This window comes from Littorina saxatilis, linkage group LG8, assembly GCF_037325665.1.
Source record: "Littorina saxatilis isolate snail1 linkage group LG8, US_GU_Lsax_2.0, whole genome shotgun sequence".
NCBI classification, from domain to species: domain Eukaryota; kingdom Metazoa; phylum Mollusca; class Gastropoda; order Littorinimorpha; family Littorinidae; genus Littorina; species Littorina saxatilis.
The window spans coordinates 27177141-27195252 of record NC_090252.1 but is presented as its reverse complement, the minus strand read 5'-3'; the positions used below and the strand labels follow the sequence as shown (position 1 = coordinate 27195252).

The window sequence follows — 18112 nt, the reverse complement described above, 5'->3', positions numbered from 1 at the left end:
ATTGGTAAACTTAATTAATGGTGTGACGTACGCGTGTGAAGCATGGTTGAATCATGGATGTTCAAATGCTGTGTGGAGTACGCTCATTTTTCTGAAAATACACCAAGTAAGTTTGTTTGAGAATACTTTAAGTGCAAAACAGGGGTTCCCAGGTCTGATTGTTCTCTGGCTTTTCTAGTTATCGCACACCTTCAGGGTATCGAAAAGAACATTTCTCAACTGTTTGCGAGCCCTGTAAGTAGGATGGCCTAAGTACATTTTATTGGCTGGTACACACCTTCCTAAACCCCTCTCATTTCTGTCAATCCTTGTTTTGATTTATCAATGTCAGAAAGTTCCCCTCTCATGCCTCCATCATCGGTGACTTGACCCAGCATGTTTCTGTCTGTGGGGTAGCTAAGAGAAGTCGGGATAGTATTGTCTGGTGAATGTTATTCACGTTTTTGGTTTGTCAAAAGTAGCAGCTCTAAGTGTTATGGTCTTTAGGCAACATTGCTGAGATCTGTCAGAATTCTGTTTGATTGTTTGGAAGACTTGGCACAGTTGTTGTTTGTTGATGTTGGAATGCAGCTAGTGGCAGTCTAGTTCACTCAGTTCGTGTTTGGAGAATTTTGGTTTGGTTTCCTTTTGTTCATTTGCAAGTTGTGGTGTGACTGGAATGGAGTTTGTGTTTTCCGTTGCTGTGGTTGGATGTTGTTCATTGTGGAGATCACTGTTTCTGTAGTAAGATTTTCAGTGGCATGGCGGTTAGGCCTTGGTATAGAGCGTAGAGGGTTTGATTTTCTGCTGAATCAGTGTTCATTTTCCTGCAGGGAAAAAGGTGAGTATGTCGGTCAAGAGGTGATACCTTGTTTTGTCTTACTTGTTGGCTCTGGTTCTGATTTTGTCAGAGGTGAATGCAACAACAAATCTTAGTATGGAGAGAAAAAATATTATTTTGAAATGAGACTGCATTTACTAAATCATATTAACATCATCACCTATTCTCTCTTATGGCTTGTACAGCTGTGATAGCTTTTTTTTCTCTGTCCAGTAATTGATATAAGTGAATAAGAGTTAAAGGGGGGGGGGGTGTTGCCAAATTTAAGAACATAGATATATATTGTTACCAAGAGAAATGTATACTAGTGTAGCTTTGTAGCTTAATTTCTCTTCATCTGTCTTCTGCTTTTCTTTTTACGTCAGAAAAAATAATAGGTGGATGGGAGGGGTGTAGTCTTTCCCAAAGGGGGGGGGGGGGTGAGTGTAACCCTTCTTTTTTTTCTTTTTTTTTTAGAAATCAATGGGAACAGTCAGTAGTACCTCTCATGAAAGGATATCCTTGGATCCTCATAACTGGTACCACTGTAAATCATTGTTTAAAGAAAAGATTGATGGGTGGGGAAGAGGAATTTACAGTGATGGAGGAAAGGGTGAGGGGTTAGTGTTCAGTCAAAACAGGCTGGTACGTCAGTGGAGTATGTCTGGAAATGAGCTGTTAAAGACATGATTTATGAAGAATATAATTGATCAATAGATTAGGCATTCCCTTTGGACTAATTAGATTAGGCATTCACCTTTGATGAGAGAGGATCTTGCCAATGTTTGTTTGTTTGCGTGCGTGTCTGCTTTGTGGATAACGTGTGTGTCCCGCACTGCTGGCTTTGTTGATCCACTGACTGACGGCTTTCTTTCTGTGTTTGTTTTGCTTGTTGCAGTGGGGCCCTCAGGGGAAGCAGGTAGTGTGCGAGCGGGTGTAGCAGGGATGGTTCTGGTTGTCATGGTGACGGCATGTTTGCAACTTCTCTGCTGAGTCTCCTCCTCCTCTCACAGTCACACACAGGCCTGCCCTGGCCTTCGGCTCTCAAGTGACCTGACCTTCACCCTCAGTGCTGGGTTCACCTTTAACATGACCTTGGCCTGACCTTGAACTTGTGATCTGAAGCTGGCCTCGCAATTTGTTCATGTGGGAGCTTGGATGGGCTGTGTTTAGGATTCTGTTAGATCAGCATATAGTGGCTGCTCTGTTATTTGGTTTAACATCAGGAAGTAGCCATGGTTTCTCACAAACTGCAAGGCCTGTGCTTGAACTTGTTTGAAGAAAATTGTCAACAGCTTTACCTATGGTCTTTTCCTCTGGACATTTTATTCACCCTGTCAATGGGATAAAAAGAGACTTGAGTTTTCCTACCAAAGTGCACGGATGCTGTCATACACATTCATACTTGTATGCACACAAACAACGCACCCATGCACAGCTGTTATGTGAAAAGTCGTTTGTTGTTAGAAAACTAAGGGACCAAATAATACGATTTGAAACAGCTAGTATTGTAGAGATGTTGAAATATGTTTCAACTGCACCAGCAAACGTTCACAGGGAACTGAATGAATGCGTCACCTTGCAGTTTTAGTTTGTTTTAAATTTGCCATAATCTTGCTTTAAATTGTTCTTAGCATACATGATTTTACATGAAGACATTGGACAATTTTACTGTTCTGACTTTCATGTATTTATTCTTTCTTGTTTAAGGTCACAATTTCAGTCATTTTAACAAAAATTGTGTGTGAATAGGTGCTTTGGAATGATTTTAGTACATGTGGAAAACAGTTAGGTATGGCACCGTGGTGATGTGCTCTGCCATCCAATCCTTCAATTATGGTTGAAGTTATGGTGGGCTTAGCTCATGTAGCCATGAGGTGTGTTGCAAGTAACACATCCAAGCAAACTATAGAAACTGGTACCAGTATTCCAAGCATGCATTGCATTGTGAAAAACTGACAGAGAGGTCAACTCCATTGATAGAAATGCCAAACAGAACCAAAACAACACAAAACGGAAACAAAGGAACAAAACCTAAAGAGAGATCATTGTATCAGTATACAGATTATGAACTATCAGTGTAACATGGCTGATGCTTGTTTCAGTAGGTCAAGGTCAAAATATAGTGTGACGCTGATGGGGAAAGTAGCAAAAGCATTGCGTCAGTGTGATGCTGTGTGCCAGGGCAGGCCTTACGGTCCCAGCAGTCACAGCCACTCATCCAACACGTGGCTCTCAAACCAAAGTACACTTCTGCGGGAGAAAAGTGCATTTAACGTTCAATGGCACTTTTAAATTACAACTTGCTGTGGGATGTGGTTTAGTTGTTCATTTGACAGCGATGCAACCCCTTATCTTTCTTCTTTGTTTATTCAGTAGAGATACCTTATGGTAATTAATAAGAGTAGCCGTAGTAACCATGTTTGAGTAGTATTTATGGGACCACTGCTTCTCGCATAGCCAACATGGATCTGTTTTGAAGGAGTTGCAAGCTGTCAGTTTTATTTGTATTGTGATCAGTAAAACATCTTAGTACAGAATACAGAATCAAACTTTTAATTACGCATACAGAGTTACATTATTGTTAGATCACAGATTTGGTTGGTTACAACCTGATGTCTTTTAAATGCGTTTTGCTCACATCTTGTTGATGGCTGTTCTATTTTGACACATCTTGTGTAAATTAGTTGTGTAATTTTGTTTTTATTTTGTAATCAGATGACCTGGTATTTTTGTGTGTGTTGATGTATTTCGTTTTTAAACAGATACCTTTTTTTTTAATGTTAAAAGGGAAAACGAAAGCACATGTGTGCATAGAATTTCCATTTGAATTTGTTCATCGTCATGTTGGATATCCTGCACAGATTGCAGTTTCCCTCTTTGTATCATTCATTTTTAAAACAGTTTCTTTTATAAATGTGGTATCTTTGTACCGTTATGAACATTTAATTTGTGATTGAGTGAAGTGTCATATTTTCATCAAAATAATTCATCTTGATTACATCCAGTTAAAAATGGATACTCAGTTTTATGTTGTCATCCACACCATAGCTGTTTCTGCTAGACAGAAGTCAAACAAGATTCCTCTTAAAAAAAATAAGTAAGAAGGATGTATCTGAAAATCAAAATTTGTCTGAATTCCACATTTTTATTGTTGGCCATACATTTGATGTAATTTGACTTGATGTGTTGTGTGTTGTGGTGTATGAAACGTAATGTCTGTCTGTGTGCATTCCGAATGATTGCCTGGGCTTGTGGAATATAGTTGATGTACGTTTAGCACTCTTGTGGGTTGAATTTATGGTATTTGCTCTAGAAGCAGTTTGAAACAGGAGTGTGGTTATTTATAAAGTTGTGAACTGAATCACACATACATCAGGATCTGTGGGAACCCTTAGTTATGTCAGTATGTTATCTCTTGAGGCTTCGACTCATGGTGATGGAGGATAACATCTTTGTCAAGGGAGGAAGACGGCCAGTAATGGACGCTAAGCTTTGCGAATCTGCCAGGTGTAAGACAATGAGCTTGATATAAAAGCAGTGTATGGATCTTCTTCACATTTTGATGCAGGGTGCATTTGGCATAATTCAAAAATTTGGCTCTGAATGTGATATTTGATATTTGTGTGACAGCTTTGTTCCCACTCAGTGGATGTGTTCTGCCTCAGCATATAAACTTTGTCATTTTATTTGTTAAATATCACCTGTATGGCCTATTAACTGTTTCTGAAGTCATAATCAGGTTGTAATCACATTTATTTGAAGCGAAAGTTGTAGCGTCAAGTATTGGTGTTGTCAAAGTGTAATCAGTGCTTGATGGTTGTAAGCAGAGCTTGTTCCCATTGTGTGTGCTTCTTGACAGTACATGAAAACTAGTCTGCATTTTGAGCCTTCCTGAACAAAGGGAAATGTTTAATATAGTGCTTGCTTGGGCTTATCACAAAGAGTTGGAGTGATATTGTCAGCTTTACTTTCTATCAGCTCTCTTACAAGGATGGTCATTTTAATGTCCATACTAATACATTTCCATCCAGCTGTTGGGCAAAAATGAAAACAAAACATTACATACATGAACAGGGATAAGGTTCAATCAGAATGCTATTAGAATAGCATTGGATCAAGAACTTTGGAACCAGTAGTTTCATGGTTAGGCCCCTTTCAAAGGACATCGAAATTTGATCAAAAGTGTGCAGGCTGTAGGGTTTCAGTACAGGCTTGTGACTCAAGTCCTACACAGACTTTCACAGAAACAATTTTTGTAAACAGAGTCATCTGCGTTGGTATTTTTACCGTAAATGTAGTCATCTGGTACAGTCTGAATATTTCAGCTTGCATATTAACATATGGCATCTGTTGCTAAATACCGGTGCCGTTTTCTCTAAATGAAGCTTCGACCAAGTGGAAGTTATTGTTGGTGGCTGATTTGAGCTTGGCATTTTGGTGTTTGTGTGCATTGATGTTGTTGGCAAATCAATAACTTTGCTTTCAGAGACAAGATTCTGCTCTGGTTATCGCATACATTTCTCACGATGCAGCTTTGTCGACATGCTGTTTCTGTTATGGTTGGAGGTGGTGGCATAGCTGTTACAAAAACTAAACAAACAAACAAACAATTTTATTTGTGTGTCCTTGAATGACAAGACTATGAATTTTACCTACTGCTTGTGGAAGAAATATTGTGAATGAATGATTTTGGGCTATCTCTTTTTTTCCGTAATGATTTTGATCTTTTGAGGAGAAACTGATGCTGCATACAGCTTCAGTTCCGGAAGACTTCATTGCGTAGCTGTAGATTTGTTTGTGTGGTAGTGGTAGTGCTGGTCATGATGTAGTAGCTTGAGAACGTAAAGGTCCAGGTTGTGTTGTTTGTTTTGAGAAATACTTGACTGTTGTCATGATTGACCAGGGTGCCCTCGTGGCCTATTTTGCTGAGCCATCGTTTCATAATACTCACTGTCTCACGGTCGGTTCTGATTAGTTCTGCGCCATACATGTGTACAGACGATTAGCGTTTTCTTTTTCATTCAAATATTGGGTTCATGCGTTGACCAGGCAGCTTCCTTGTGAAAGATTAGGAACTCGTTCATTGGCAGGTGTGTGTTTGATGTTTTGGAGGTGCAGAAAAATATCAGCAGGTGTATTTGATGGTTTGGTAACAAGAGAGACAGACAGTAACAGGTGTGTTTGACGATTTATTGGAGAACTATGATACTGGCAGGTTTGATGGGTTCTTGGTGAAGTACAAAACTGACAGGGTTATGGTTTTGAAGTACAATACTGACAGGGTTATGGTTTTCGGTCAAAGAATAACATCAACAGGTGTGCCGTAGAGTTACATTTGTGTGGCATCAGTGGGTTTGACTGAAGGAAGATACATTCAGGTGTTGGAGAAAGGATCAGCACATGTTAGGAATTCCTGGCTCGAGAACCACACCAGGAGTTGTTGGTCTTTGTTGTAAAGTGTGGGTGTATGGGATCATCTTCCCCTGATGCAGAAAGAAGAAAACAGGTTTTTGTTCTGAGGAAAATATGGTTGTTTGTGCTAGCTGCCCTGAGGAACTATTTGCATTTAAAATGTGTGATGGGAGCAGTGCAGCTGCGAAGTATTTTGTTAGTAGCCTGGCTCTAAAATCCAGCTGCTAAGTAGTTTGCAATGTGCTGGTGATAGCACACATTTACATGGTAGTCCTGGGGTTGCTTATTTTTTATTTATTTTATTTTATTTTGTAAGACCTGAGTACATGTTCCAGTTTTGTACACGCATTTATTTTTGATTTCCAAGACAGGGAGATCATGGTGTGTTTTTTTGGTCACATTGCCTGTCATATGAGTCTTTGTTCAGAAAATGTGTTGTTAACAGTTCGCTCGCTCATCAATAACAATTTGAATTCCAGTGACATTGTCATTTTCAACTTGATCGGTTCTCATTTCTTTGTACATATTGGCGTGCTTGTGTTGACACAGACAGTCTTATCATCACCTTAGACCAGGATCAGTGTAGATACCGGCTTTGTATCATATAGCACTATGATAGAATTTGGGTCGTGTTGCTATGCAATATCATATCAGACTATATAGTGTGTAAAAGGCAGATCTGATGGTGACCTCATGCTTAGCCTCGGCCTCTGTCATTACGTTTAGCTGAAAGGGTAGAGGACGGTTATGTCAGCTTTTTTTGTTTGGATTACAGTCATTGTCGAGCCTGAAAGCAGAAGTTGGATAACATTTTTCACCGTGAAAAAGATTAGGAATGTGGTTGATGATGCAAAGTCGGACGGTATGGATGTTTCAGATAGGATACAGTGGAATTTCATAGGTTAGAATGAACTTAAATGGTTGGACTAAGTTTTGATGGAGGCAGAAGAATCTGATGTAATTTTGTAGTTTGGAAAATAAACGCTCATATTAGCAGAATGTTAAAATTTGAAAAATATCAGTATTAGTTGTTATCAAAACAGTGAAGTTTAAAGAAAAAAGCTGTAATTTTGTTATGTCTTTTTCAATAGAAAACTAGGGTTTTCAATAAGAGGCAATTAACTGCCTGTTATTAAACAAAAATATAATGTGAGAATTAAAGTAAGAAAATGTGAACCTGAAGTGTTTTGAAGCTAGAAGATCTTTTAAAACTGTAAATGGATTTTTAATCAAAGAGTTGTAATTTTTTTTAACTTCATGGCGCCTTTTCATAACATTATTTATGCATTTCTCTCTTCTTCTATTTTAAGATTCCTTTAAAAAAAATGTGTTTCAAATCCTTCACAGAGAGTTCAAGTGGGATAAATTGACAAGTCAAATTGAACTACTGTTGCCTTGGTTGGTGGTAGGATCTGCAGCATTTTAAGCCGTTTATAGTTTTTGGTATTGTGAAAGTTACAAGACTGCATACATTTTCTTCTTCAGAATTTGCCTTTAGCGGGCAGTCAGTGATAGTTCTTAGATGGGACAATGAACATAGTTGGACCAAATCTCCCTTTTGTGCAATATGAAATCAGGGATTGTAGATCATAGGACAAGGATCATCTATGTTCACTTTTCTCTGTAATAAAAAGTTCATTGCCGTAGTTGTTAATTAGAGGGGACATTTTCCTGCCACTTTTCTTCTTCCATTGGGGTATAGTTGTATGATACCTGCTTTACCTGCGTGGAGGTAGACTTTTCTTGTTACCTGTCATCTTTTTGCCAGAAATAATATTTTGGTGTTATTCTCTCCACAGTTAGTAAGATGACATATTTCTGTTCTTTTTCTCCCGTCTTTCTGTCTCGATTCTTTTTCTCCTGTCTTTCTGTCTCGATTCTTTTTCTGATTCATGAAAAAATCTGGGTGCACCTTTTAATGATCAGTTACTGAGGAGGACAGCTGTGTTTAAGGTTACCGTCAAGTGCTTTTAGTAACTTGTGACTATAGTATAAAGCCCTTGTACATAGCCACGCTGTGTGTTGTAGTTGTGTCCTGTGCTTGGTGTACATTTCTTTCATTGTAGCCATGGTAACCAGTCAAGATGGGCTGCTGGAGAGATTTATCTTTGTCTGACAGAATCTGAGAAAATGGGTCAGAAGGGTAGTATTTGAGTAATGGTTCTGAAGTTTTGAGTTGGAGCATGTTAGGTCTCTTTAAGTTCAGAGATCAAGCGTGTGTGAAAATATGAAGGAGTGTGTGTGTGTGTGTGTGTGTGAGTGATTTTATCACCTATTTCAGTTGAGATTGTGAGCCATTTTAATCTTTCATGCCAACTTCAGCATTAGGACAGAACTCGAAAATGAATCTATCGGCTCTCCTACCCAATAATACATTTTTAACCATTTTTCTTTCCTTCCATCCTTCCCTTTATTTTGTGGTGGTTTTTTAGATTGTTTTATTTTTAAGTACAAAGCAATATTACAAGCAAAGAGTTCTGTGTAGTTCACACACAAGAAGCATATTGTTTCCCTTTTTATTGAGAAGGGAGTGCAATCTTCTGTCAAAATTACTGCCAGGCTCATTTTCTCTCCCGCAGTGGGGCACTGCGGTTATGAAATTAAAAGCCCCTCCTGTTTTTGGAACCGCAGGAGCTTTCTAGTTTGCTGTTAGGTAGATTTTTGGTTCCTCTTTCCTGTCATGCTCTCTTTTTCTTCATGAATTCTTTTCTTTTTTCTGCCTTCTTGCTCATTCACCTGTATTTTTTCCAAAAATCTCTTCTCTTGCCGCTTGTCTCGCGATTCATGTATAGTTTAATCTGTTAGTGTTCTGATGTAAGTCCAGCAGTAGATAGGTTAAGCCTATTTTAACATACTGGAAACTGGTAATCTTCCAGTAGGTATTAATTTAGTTTTACTAAAGCCTACTGGGACACAAATAATGGGTTAGTGCATTTGTAAACAGGAATCGCTTGACAAGTGGCCCCCTTCATCCCCCCCTTCCTCGTCCTGATATGGCTCTGCGTAGTCGGCTGGACGTTAAGCAACAAATAAACAAACAAACAAACAAACAAACTCATTTTCTCAGACTCTGTATTGTCCAACTTTTCTCGGTTGCTGTTCTTGCTTACAATACTTTTATAAGTTGATTTGCACACAGGACGGCAAATCAGCCGTTCAAAAGCGGTGGATAGTAGTCTTGCCTGCTTGGCAGGTAATGCTACTTTGTGTCTGAATTAACTTGTGAACATAAATTAAGCTTGCTGTAGGTAATACTCGGATGATGTTTTTCGTATACGCCCATGCGCTGTGGCTTGGAGACTCACATTTTTATTTTGAGAAAAGTTTTTTGCTCCTGCGTTGTGAATGTTGTCTGGTGTTCTCACAGGTGTCATTTTAAGTTGCGTTCATAATAAAACTTGTCATTTCACAGAGGGCTGCCCTGTTTGTACTGGTGATTGAAAGGGTTCTGCTCCGAGTGTGTGTGTGTGTGTGTGTGAGCGCGCTTCAGAGAAAGAGTGTACATGAAAAATCACAGGCATATGAGAGTGTGTGTGTGTGTGCTTCAGAGAAAGAGTACATGAAAAACCACAGGCATATAAATACAAGCATGTGCTTCAGTGCGTGTGCGTACGTGAATGGGTGTGTCTCTGTATTAATAATTTGAACACGCAGAGCTTGAGGACTGGTTGATATGCAACAATAGGGGAGCAGGAGAAGGGCTTTTATCTAAATGAAGTGGGATGCATTTTGCCATGAAGACATGGAAAATAAACCTGCACCACTGAATGCGCTCCAAACCTCAAAATATGTCAGCTGCAAGGGCTTTCAAAAGGCAGCACTTAGCGAACTAAGAAACTACTCAGAAAGCATTTTTTTACACCTTTTTTTCAAAAATGGACATGAGACTGGGTAGCAGTAGAGTAAGACAATATTACTGCAGTGGTACCTGTGATGTGAGGACCCCTCCAATCAGAGGACACCCCCAAAAGATGGAGTCAGGAGTAATAATTGTTCGCCTCATTATAAGATCACTTGTAATTGTTAGGACACCTCATCAGGAGACACTTTAAAACCTGTCTCAGGGGCAGGGCAGTAGCTCAGTTGGTGGAGCACTGCACTTATGATCCGCGGGTCAGAGGCTTGGATCCAGCCCAGGAAGGACACGGGTCAACTTCATGTGCAGACTCAGAGATGGTATCCATTTCCAGTCCTGTGTCAGCACAATGACACATTATACTAAAGACCTTGGTTATTGTGCCAGAAGTGCAGGTAGCTCAGATAACAGTTCACCACAATGACACATTATACTAAAGACCTTGGTTATTGTGCCAGAAGTGCAGGTAGCTCAGATAACAGTTCACCACAATGACACATTATACTAAAGACCTTGGTTATTGTGCCAGAAGTGCAGGTAGCTCAGATAACAGTTCACCACAATGACACATTATACTAAAGACCTTGGTTATTGTGCCAGAAGTGCAGGTAGCTCAGATAACAGTTCACCACAATGACACATTATACTAAAGACCTTGGTTATTGTGCCAGAAGTGCAGGTAGCTCAGATAACAGTTCACCACAATGACACATTATACTAAAGACCTTGGTTATTGTGCCAGAAGTGCAGGTAGCTCAGATAACAGTTCACCACAATGACACATTATACTAAAGACCTTGGTTATTGTGCCAGAAGTGCAGGTAGCTCAGATAACAGTTCACCACAATGACACATTATACTAAAGACCTTGGTTATTGTGCCAGAAGTGCAGGTAGCTCAGATAACAGTTCACCACAATGACACATTATACTAAAGACCTTGGTTATTGTGCCAGAAGTGCAGGTAGCTCAGATAACAGTTCACCACAATGACACATTATACTAAAGACCTTGGTTATTGTGCCAGAAGTGCAGGTAGCTCAGATAACAGTTCACCACAATGACACATTATACTAAAGACCTTGGTTATTGTGACAGAAGTGCAGGTAGCTCAGATAACAGTTCACCATGCACACACCTGGATAACTCTGCTAGCTTTCCATTGGGAGAGAGCAATTCGAATTTCCCAGCAATGGGACAATAAAGTTATAAAAATGGAGAGAAAATGGAATGGAAAAAATGGTGTAGTCTCAAACTGTAGTAGGTACCACTGTAGATTATACATGTACATGTACCACCAAGCAAAATTGAAAGACAAGAAAGAATGTGCTGGCGGAAAAGGGAAGCTTCCCATGCATGATGAATGCTTTGTACACATAACAAAAATCTATTAGCTTTTTTTGTGCAACACTGTTGAGAATGGGGTCCTGATGTGGCCTAAATGGTCCGCTGGACCCATTAAGCAACAGTTAACTAACTAACTGTTGAAAATATAGGCCAAAAAATCAACGTTTTTCTTTTCCTTTTTTGCAACGTTGTTAAAAACATAAACAGAAAAAATCAATATGCTTAACAATGTTCTGCAACACTGTTGAAAACATAAACAGAGAAATAGATATGCTTTCTTCTGCAACACTGTTGACAACATAAACAGAAGAAGAAATCAAATTTGTGTGTGTACAACACTGTTTTAAACATGGAAGACCGATGTCATTTGTGGCAACATGCTGATTTTTCTGGGCAAAACTAGTGTCCAGACACTTTTACAGCACACATTTGCTGCTGTAGATGTTATGTAAGTGAAAGTAAATTAAATGATTAAAAAGGCAACACTTTGGTATTCTGTTACAGCAAATAGGATTTTCCTTTTACTTGAATGCACTTGTAGACTTCATGCACTGTCATTCAAGTTGATTAGTGAATATAGTGGAAACCCCCTTTAAAGATTTCAGACTTTCCCCATTTTAAGACTTTGAATGGGCGGGGATGTAGCTCAGTCGGTAGCACGCTGGATTTGTATCCAGTTGGCCGCTGTCAGCGTGAGTTCGTCCCCACGTTCGGCGAGAGATTTATTTCTCAGAGTCAACTTTGTGTGCAGACTCTCCTCGGTGTCCAAACACCCCCGTGTGTACACGCAAGCACAAGACCAAGTGCGCACGAAAAAGATCCTGTAATCCATGTCAGAGTTCGGTGGGTTATAGAAACACGAAAATACCCAGCATGCTTCCTCCGAAAGCGGCGTATGGCTGCCTAAATGGCGGGGTAAAAACGATCATACACGTAAAATTCCACTCGTGCAAACCACGAGTGCACGTGGGAGTTTCAGCCCACGAACGCAGAAGAAGAAGAAGAAGAAGACTTTGAATTTTCAAATTTACTCTTCATAATTTCTAAATTTACCTCAGCTTTATGATTCCTTCTTTTAAGACCCGATTTTCTCCAATTTGGGCAGGTCTTATGAGGGGGATTTCACGGTAACAGCTAGTACATAGTATAACAGTCCCTGTACTTAAATGCCATTATAGACTTGAGTCATTCAGGTTAATTCATGAATACATTGAACATGCGCTTCATCCTCATTTATGGTGTGCACATCCTTCCCCTTGTACATTACCATGATTTCATGTCAACATTGTGTCAGTCTTTCACCCTTTCAGTCTTTCACCCTTTCACATTGGCTTCCCTTCAGCTTCAGTCATGTCACAGTGCACTTTGGAGATGGTGTGATTTTTATAATCCTCTGTAAAACGTCTTTGTCTTGCACCTCAACCATATTGTGACGTTTGCTGTGGTTTCAGTGTACAGACAAAAAAGAATTGTGGAAACCCCCTTAAAACTGATGGTAACGTCATCTCAAGAGATCGGTTTTGTTTAAAAAAAGAAACAAGAAGAAAAGTATAAGCACAACAACAACAACAACAAATGGAACACTGGCAATGAAATGAAAATAGAAAAGAGGGGAATGTCACTAATAAGTAGTCCTGAAGCAGGACTTTATTTCAATTTCATGGAGTTTATCGGAAGTGAGTTAAAGGCACAGTAAGCCTCCCGTAAACCATCACAGATACTGTCAGGCTTTTACACACAGTACAAACACCCTTCCATTTGAACGCTCACCAAACGGGAACATCCTAGGTGCGCTCCATAAAGAGCGAGCAATTTTCAAAGAATTTATTTTTGCGTGGTTTATCTTACCCCTGAGCCATCGTGAACCCGTGTGATCAAGTTTCCCTTTTTCACAATGTAGTCGTCAGTAATTTGAATGCGACTCGCTGTGAGCTTATCTGCAATAGCACGTTATTAAGTACCTCTGACTATATGCACGAAACAAACGGCTGTGGTTCACAAGAACTCTAGCGATGGCTTTTGACTGTTCAGAGGAACTGGCGATAGGCATAAACCGTCGTCTTGCGTGACCCTGCTTCCGGGCTTTTCTTTTTTCAAACTTTCAAAACTTCGAATTGTACTGATCTTGTCTTGATGAAAAAAGAATTCTTTTATGATTTAAGAATGTTTGTGTAACAAGCTGTCAATTTATTATTTAGATTTTAAAAGTTAGGTCGAGTGCCAAAATGCACCACGGTCCGATTGTCTCTGACACAATCCGCAAAATTAATTCTTTGAAAATTGCTCGCTCTTTACGTACTGGCACCTAGGATGTTCCCGTTTGGTGAGCGTTCAAATGGAAGGGTGTTTGTACTGTGTGTAAAAGCCTGACAGTATCTGTGATGGTTTACGGGAGGCTTACTGTGCCTTTAAGTGGGAAGAAGAGAAGCAAAATTTGTGTTGGTGAAGTTTGTCTTGAGTGGGTTTCACTGTATTTTGATGCACGTGCCCTTCCTATTTCACTCAGTTTTACCTCTATTGTGCTAACAGTGACAATTTTCTGTGACACATCTGTCAACTCTCTTAAATGTAGTGTCCTTCCTGTGTACAGGTTGATGTTCACGGCCACAGATCTGTCGAGGCTTTACATGCAATGAAGGCTCCCTTTTACTTGAACATTTAGCAACATTCAATAGCATGGCTGCATTCTCTACACAGTTTGAATTCGACGTAGGTGTTACTCATGAAACGAATTCAACAAAAGATTATCACTCAGCCATGCTGTTGATTTTGGCATTTGTGGTTAAGTTGAAGGATTTGCACTTATTGCCGTAAGAGATCTGTGGTGACGAACATGATCGCTTACACAAGAAAGAAATGTCCCACTTGTGTCTTCAAGCTGTGGCTGTGGTCTTTGTACAATGTACTATAAAACGTCAGTCCTGTTTTTACATAGTCACTTAACACTCTGTTGTTTAGACTGTGACCTATTTTAACATATAGATTACATGTATGTAATGTATCCTTTTCACAATATAGTTATTGTCCACGGTGACTTCAGTGAACTTGTTGCATGATTTTGTATACCTTGCTGCACGTTGGTCATGTGTTGCACGTGCATGTTTGTAATCTGTGTGTGTGCGTGTGCATGCATGTGTGCGAGAATTGGAGCAAAAGCAAGAGAGATAAGATGCAATGAGATATATATATATATAAATTATACGACAAATCTTTAAGAGAGAGAGACTTGTAGCTGTTTGGATGGAGTTTGATTTGCTCAGGCATTAGCACGTTTGAACTGCTTGTAATTGAAGCAGATTTCAGAAAAAAAAGTATGACGTTCAAGGAAAAAAAGATGCCTTGTTTTTGTTTTGTTCAAGTGTAAATGAAAAGCAGCTTTTGCTATTTTTGTCTTCATTTGTTACTTTTAAGTCTAATTAATGTGTTGAATGTGTGCTGGTAAAATAAAGATGTTCTCAAACAAATTAATGAGCTTGATACATTTGTAAACATAGGAGAACAATTTTGTTAGGTTTTTAGATTTATGGTAATGGAGCAGTTGTTGTTTTAAACAGTCCAACAATCTTTTATATTCATATGTTGAAAGTGGAAATGCAGTAAAAATAAAAAGTTATTCATGTGCTGTAACCATTTAGCATGTATTTGTTTTGATCAGTCAAACATGTTATTTTATCACCCAAGTAGAAATAACAGCATATGGTATCTTTTATTATTTTAATTTTATTTTTTAAGTGTTCTTAAAAAAAAAGCAGTTCTTCATCTTAATGTTGTTTTTCAATTTGTTTGCAACTTGATTACAGGATAGGGTTTTCATAAAATACTGGTATTAGCAAGGTAGATAATATGAATATGATACTGGTTATAAAATCTCAGGAATCTAGATTGAATAACTTCCCTAATACCATAACCACTAAAAACAAGGAGATTTCCACTGTGAAACAGGGCTTCCACTTTTTCCAAATGTGTGGATTTCCACAAAATGTAAAGGCGAGAAACCTGTAAATCTGTTCAGATTTGCGCCAAAATGCACCATTTTGAATGCAGATTACAAATATTGCCAGACCACTATGGAATTTCATTGATTTTTTTGTTTTCTTCTGTGTGGGAGCCCTGGTGACAGTTGGATAGTATATTTGCAAGAAGATTGTTTGTTGAGTGTACTGTGATGGTTGGCCGAGCGCTTACAGTCAGCATGTTGTTTGTAGAAGGTGGGCCAGCGCTGGGTGCAGGGGGCATCGTGGGGCTGATGCTGGTGTTGCTGTTGGTGCTGGCGCTGGCGGTGGATGCTGCCTTCTGCAAGACCAAGCAGTGCGGCCTGCTCTGGACGCTCAACGGGCTGATCGGACGCCAAGAGGAGGGCTCCACTGCTGCCAAGTCCCCCGAGGATGGGTCAGTCAGTCACAGACAGAGAGAGTGTGTGTGTATGCGTGCATTTGTGTCCTTGAGTGTGTGGGTGCATGCATGTGTGTGATATGATATGCACAATTGAAAACCAGGAATTGGGAAAGGCAAATCGGGACCCTGCTCGTAGATGAAGGGTGGGGAAGAGATTAAAGGGTATGAACTTAGACAAGGGCAGGTGGTGGTAATAACATGCATGTGTGTAGCTCATAAAAAACACTTCCTCTGGGGGATACAAGAAGTCATTTAACAAGAAAATGTATTGTTGACAACTGAATGTGTAGAAAAGTGTGTCAATAGCAAGTGAAATGGTAATCACACCTCTACCAATATGACAAGCACTCTAAACCTGGACTATGCCGCATATTCCAGATTGAAGTGACTGTAAAAATTGAATGAAAAGTACAAATGTGGAGATTGATATAGTGTGACAAGGAAGCTCACACTGGGCAAAATCTGGATATTGCTGACTTAAAGCACATGTGTGTATTCTGAATGCATCAGGAACTGTTTGCTGTCTTTTAGTCTGTGTTTGTTTGTTAGCATGCTTGCATTTTATATTGTTTAATCTGTTTTGTTTGTTTTTTGCAGTGATGAAGCTGCTGCAAAACTACTTGGGAAAGAAAAAGACGAGTAAGTTGTTTCTCACGCTGCTTTTGTTGGTCTTTTAACCAGAGTTTCTCTATTGTATATGTTTTTAATTTATTGCTTTTATTGTTACTGTTGTGGGGTTTTTAATCTGTTGATCCAGCATAAAGTTATGTATTCAGAAAATCACCATATAGGTTGTGTTTTCTGACACCACCAGTCAGTCAGCTTGGAACACATCATTTCTGTTTCCTTTGTTACTTTGCATTATTTGTACTTTCTTCTTATGATGTCCTACTGCAAATAATCATGAGATCTAGGAGAAAAGAAATGGCATTGCTGTTCTGATGAATTTGATGTGTTGTAGCCAATTTTGCTGTGTGATTACACAATCATACTTTCCTGAGCATATCTAGCAATCATTTTGTACCTTGACATTTGCAGTAGCCTTCGCACAGAGAACGAGGTTGCCAAGGAAACGGAGGCCACAGAGCTGGAGTCGCAGGAGAAGAAGGAGCTGGAGCCAGAGGACAAAGATGAGAAGCCTCTGCCAGAGCCTGTGAGATCTTCATCCATGTTCATCTCATTTTACACACACACACACACACACACGCACACACACACACACACACACACTCCCCTTATAATGATGGTCTGTGCCTGGCCCCAACTCATTCCAGATGATGGTTCTGCATATTTCTCACTTTCTCTTGTTGCACATGTCGTTTATATTTAGAGCACTTGCATCCCTTTCTTTCTCAGATCTTATTTTCGTGCTCTGTCTTATTTGAATATGATTTTTATTCTAGTTGACTTCCGAGGTAACTTGTAACATTTTTCAGTCACTTAGGATCTAGCGTTAAGTTTAGTCAACTCATTGTTAGCATCTATCCTATCATCCTGGTAGTTTTAAAAAGGATTCAGTGCTAGTGTCCCTTTTTTGTGGCACTGTCACTTTGTACTTTTCTGTAGGCAGCTTCAGGCTCTTTTTTTTTTTTTTTTTTTTTTTACAGGGGGCTTCCATTTGAAATGGGTTATACTCTTCAATTGCTAGGCCAAACTATCTTGCTTGATCCTTTACTACAGTCAAGAATATCCTGTGAAAATGTGTTAACTTTCCTCTGACCTGCACATGATAATTCAAGTGTCAAGAAGACTTCTGTTTGTTTGATTGACATTGTTCAAACTGCTGATTGACTCAAACTTTCATTTGTGTTCAGGTGGTTGAGGAGCCGGTGAAAGCTAAAACACCGACTGAAGCGGAAGCGACGGAGACCGCTGCAGAGGCCACACCCACTGTGGAAATCACTCAGCCTGCGTCGGATGAGAAGACGGATACGACAGCCAAGGCTTAGTTACCACTGGCAAAGCGTTGTTGGGGAGGAAAAAGGCGTGCAAGGTTACACGTGTGAACAAAGACTGCTGACCGTAGCCTGTGGCATCCAGGCTGCTGACAGAAAAGAAATCCAGATTGGTTTGGTTTATTCATGGCATTCCATGTTATGACAGGTATGAAAAGAAAGGTCAAGGTTGCTCTGGAAAAAAACCTTATCAATGTCTATACTTGTGATCTAAAATCACGTTAGCATTCACAGATGCTCCCTGAAGAAAGTAAATAATGTCCAGAAGTTCTGTAATCAGCGTTTCTGCTGTTGATCTGCCATGGTTTCAGTATGGTTGCTTTCAAATGATAAAACAGTTGAGTTT

At 39.5% G+C, this 18112-nt stretch overlaps 1 protein-coding gene across 8 annotated transcripts in view; it reads left to right on the top strand.

Moving 5' to 3' along the window:
- LOC138973187 (neural cell adhesion molecule 2-like) overlaps positions 1–18112 on the top strand; it is a 65243-nt gene extending 47131 nt beyond the window's left edge. For 4 of the 8 annotated variants that reach the window (XM_070345886.1, XM_070345884.1, XM_070345885.1 and 1 more), the window contains 4 exons: positions 15622–15805; positions 16409–16450; positions 16850–16964; positions 17626–18112. In XM_070345886.1, the coding sequence (XP_070201987.1) occupies positions 15622–15805; positions 16409–16450; positions 16850–16964; positions 17626–17760 (476 nt within the window). In that variant the 3' untranslated portion in view covers positions 17761–18112. Of the gene's footprint in view, positions 1–1697; positions 9624–15621; positions 15806–16408; positions 16451–16849; positions 16965–17625 lie in introns of those variants that run through there. The other 4 variants (XM_070345890.1, XM_070345888.1, XM_070345889.1 and 1 more) reach the window with 1 other exon arrangement.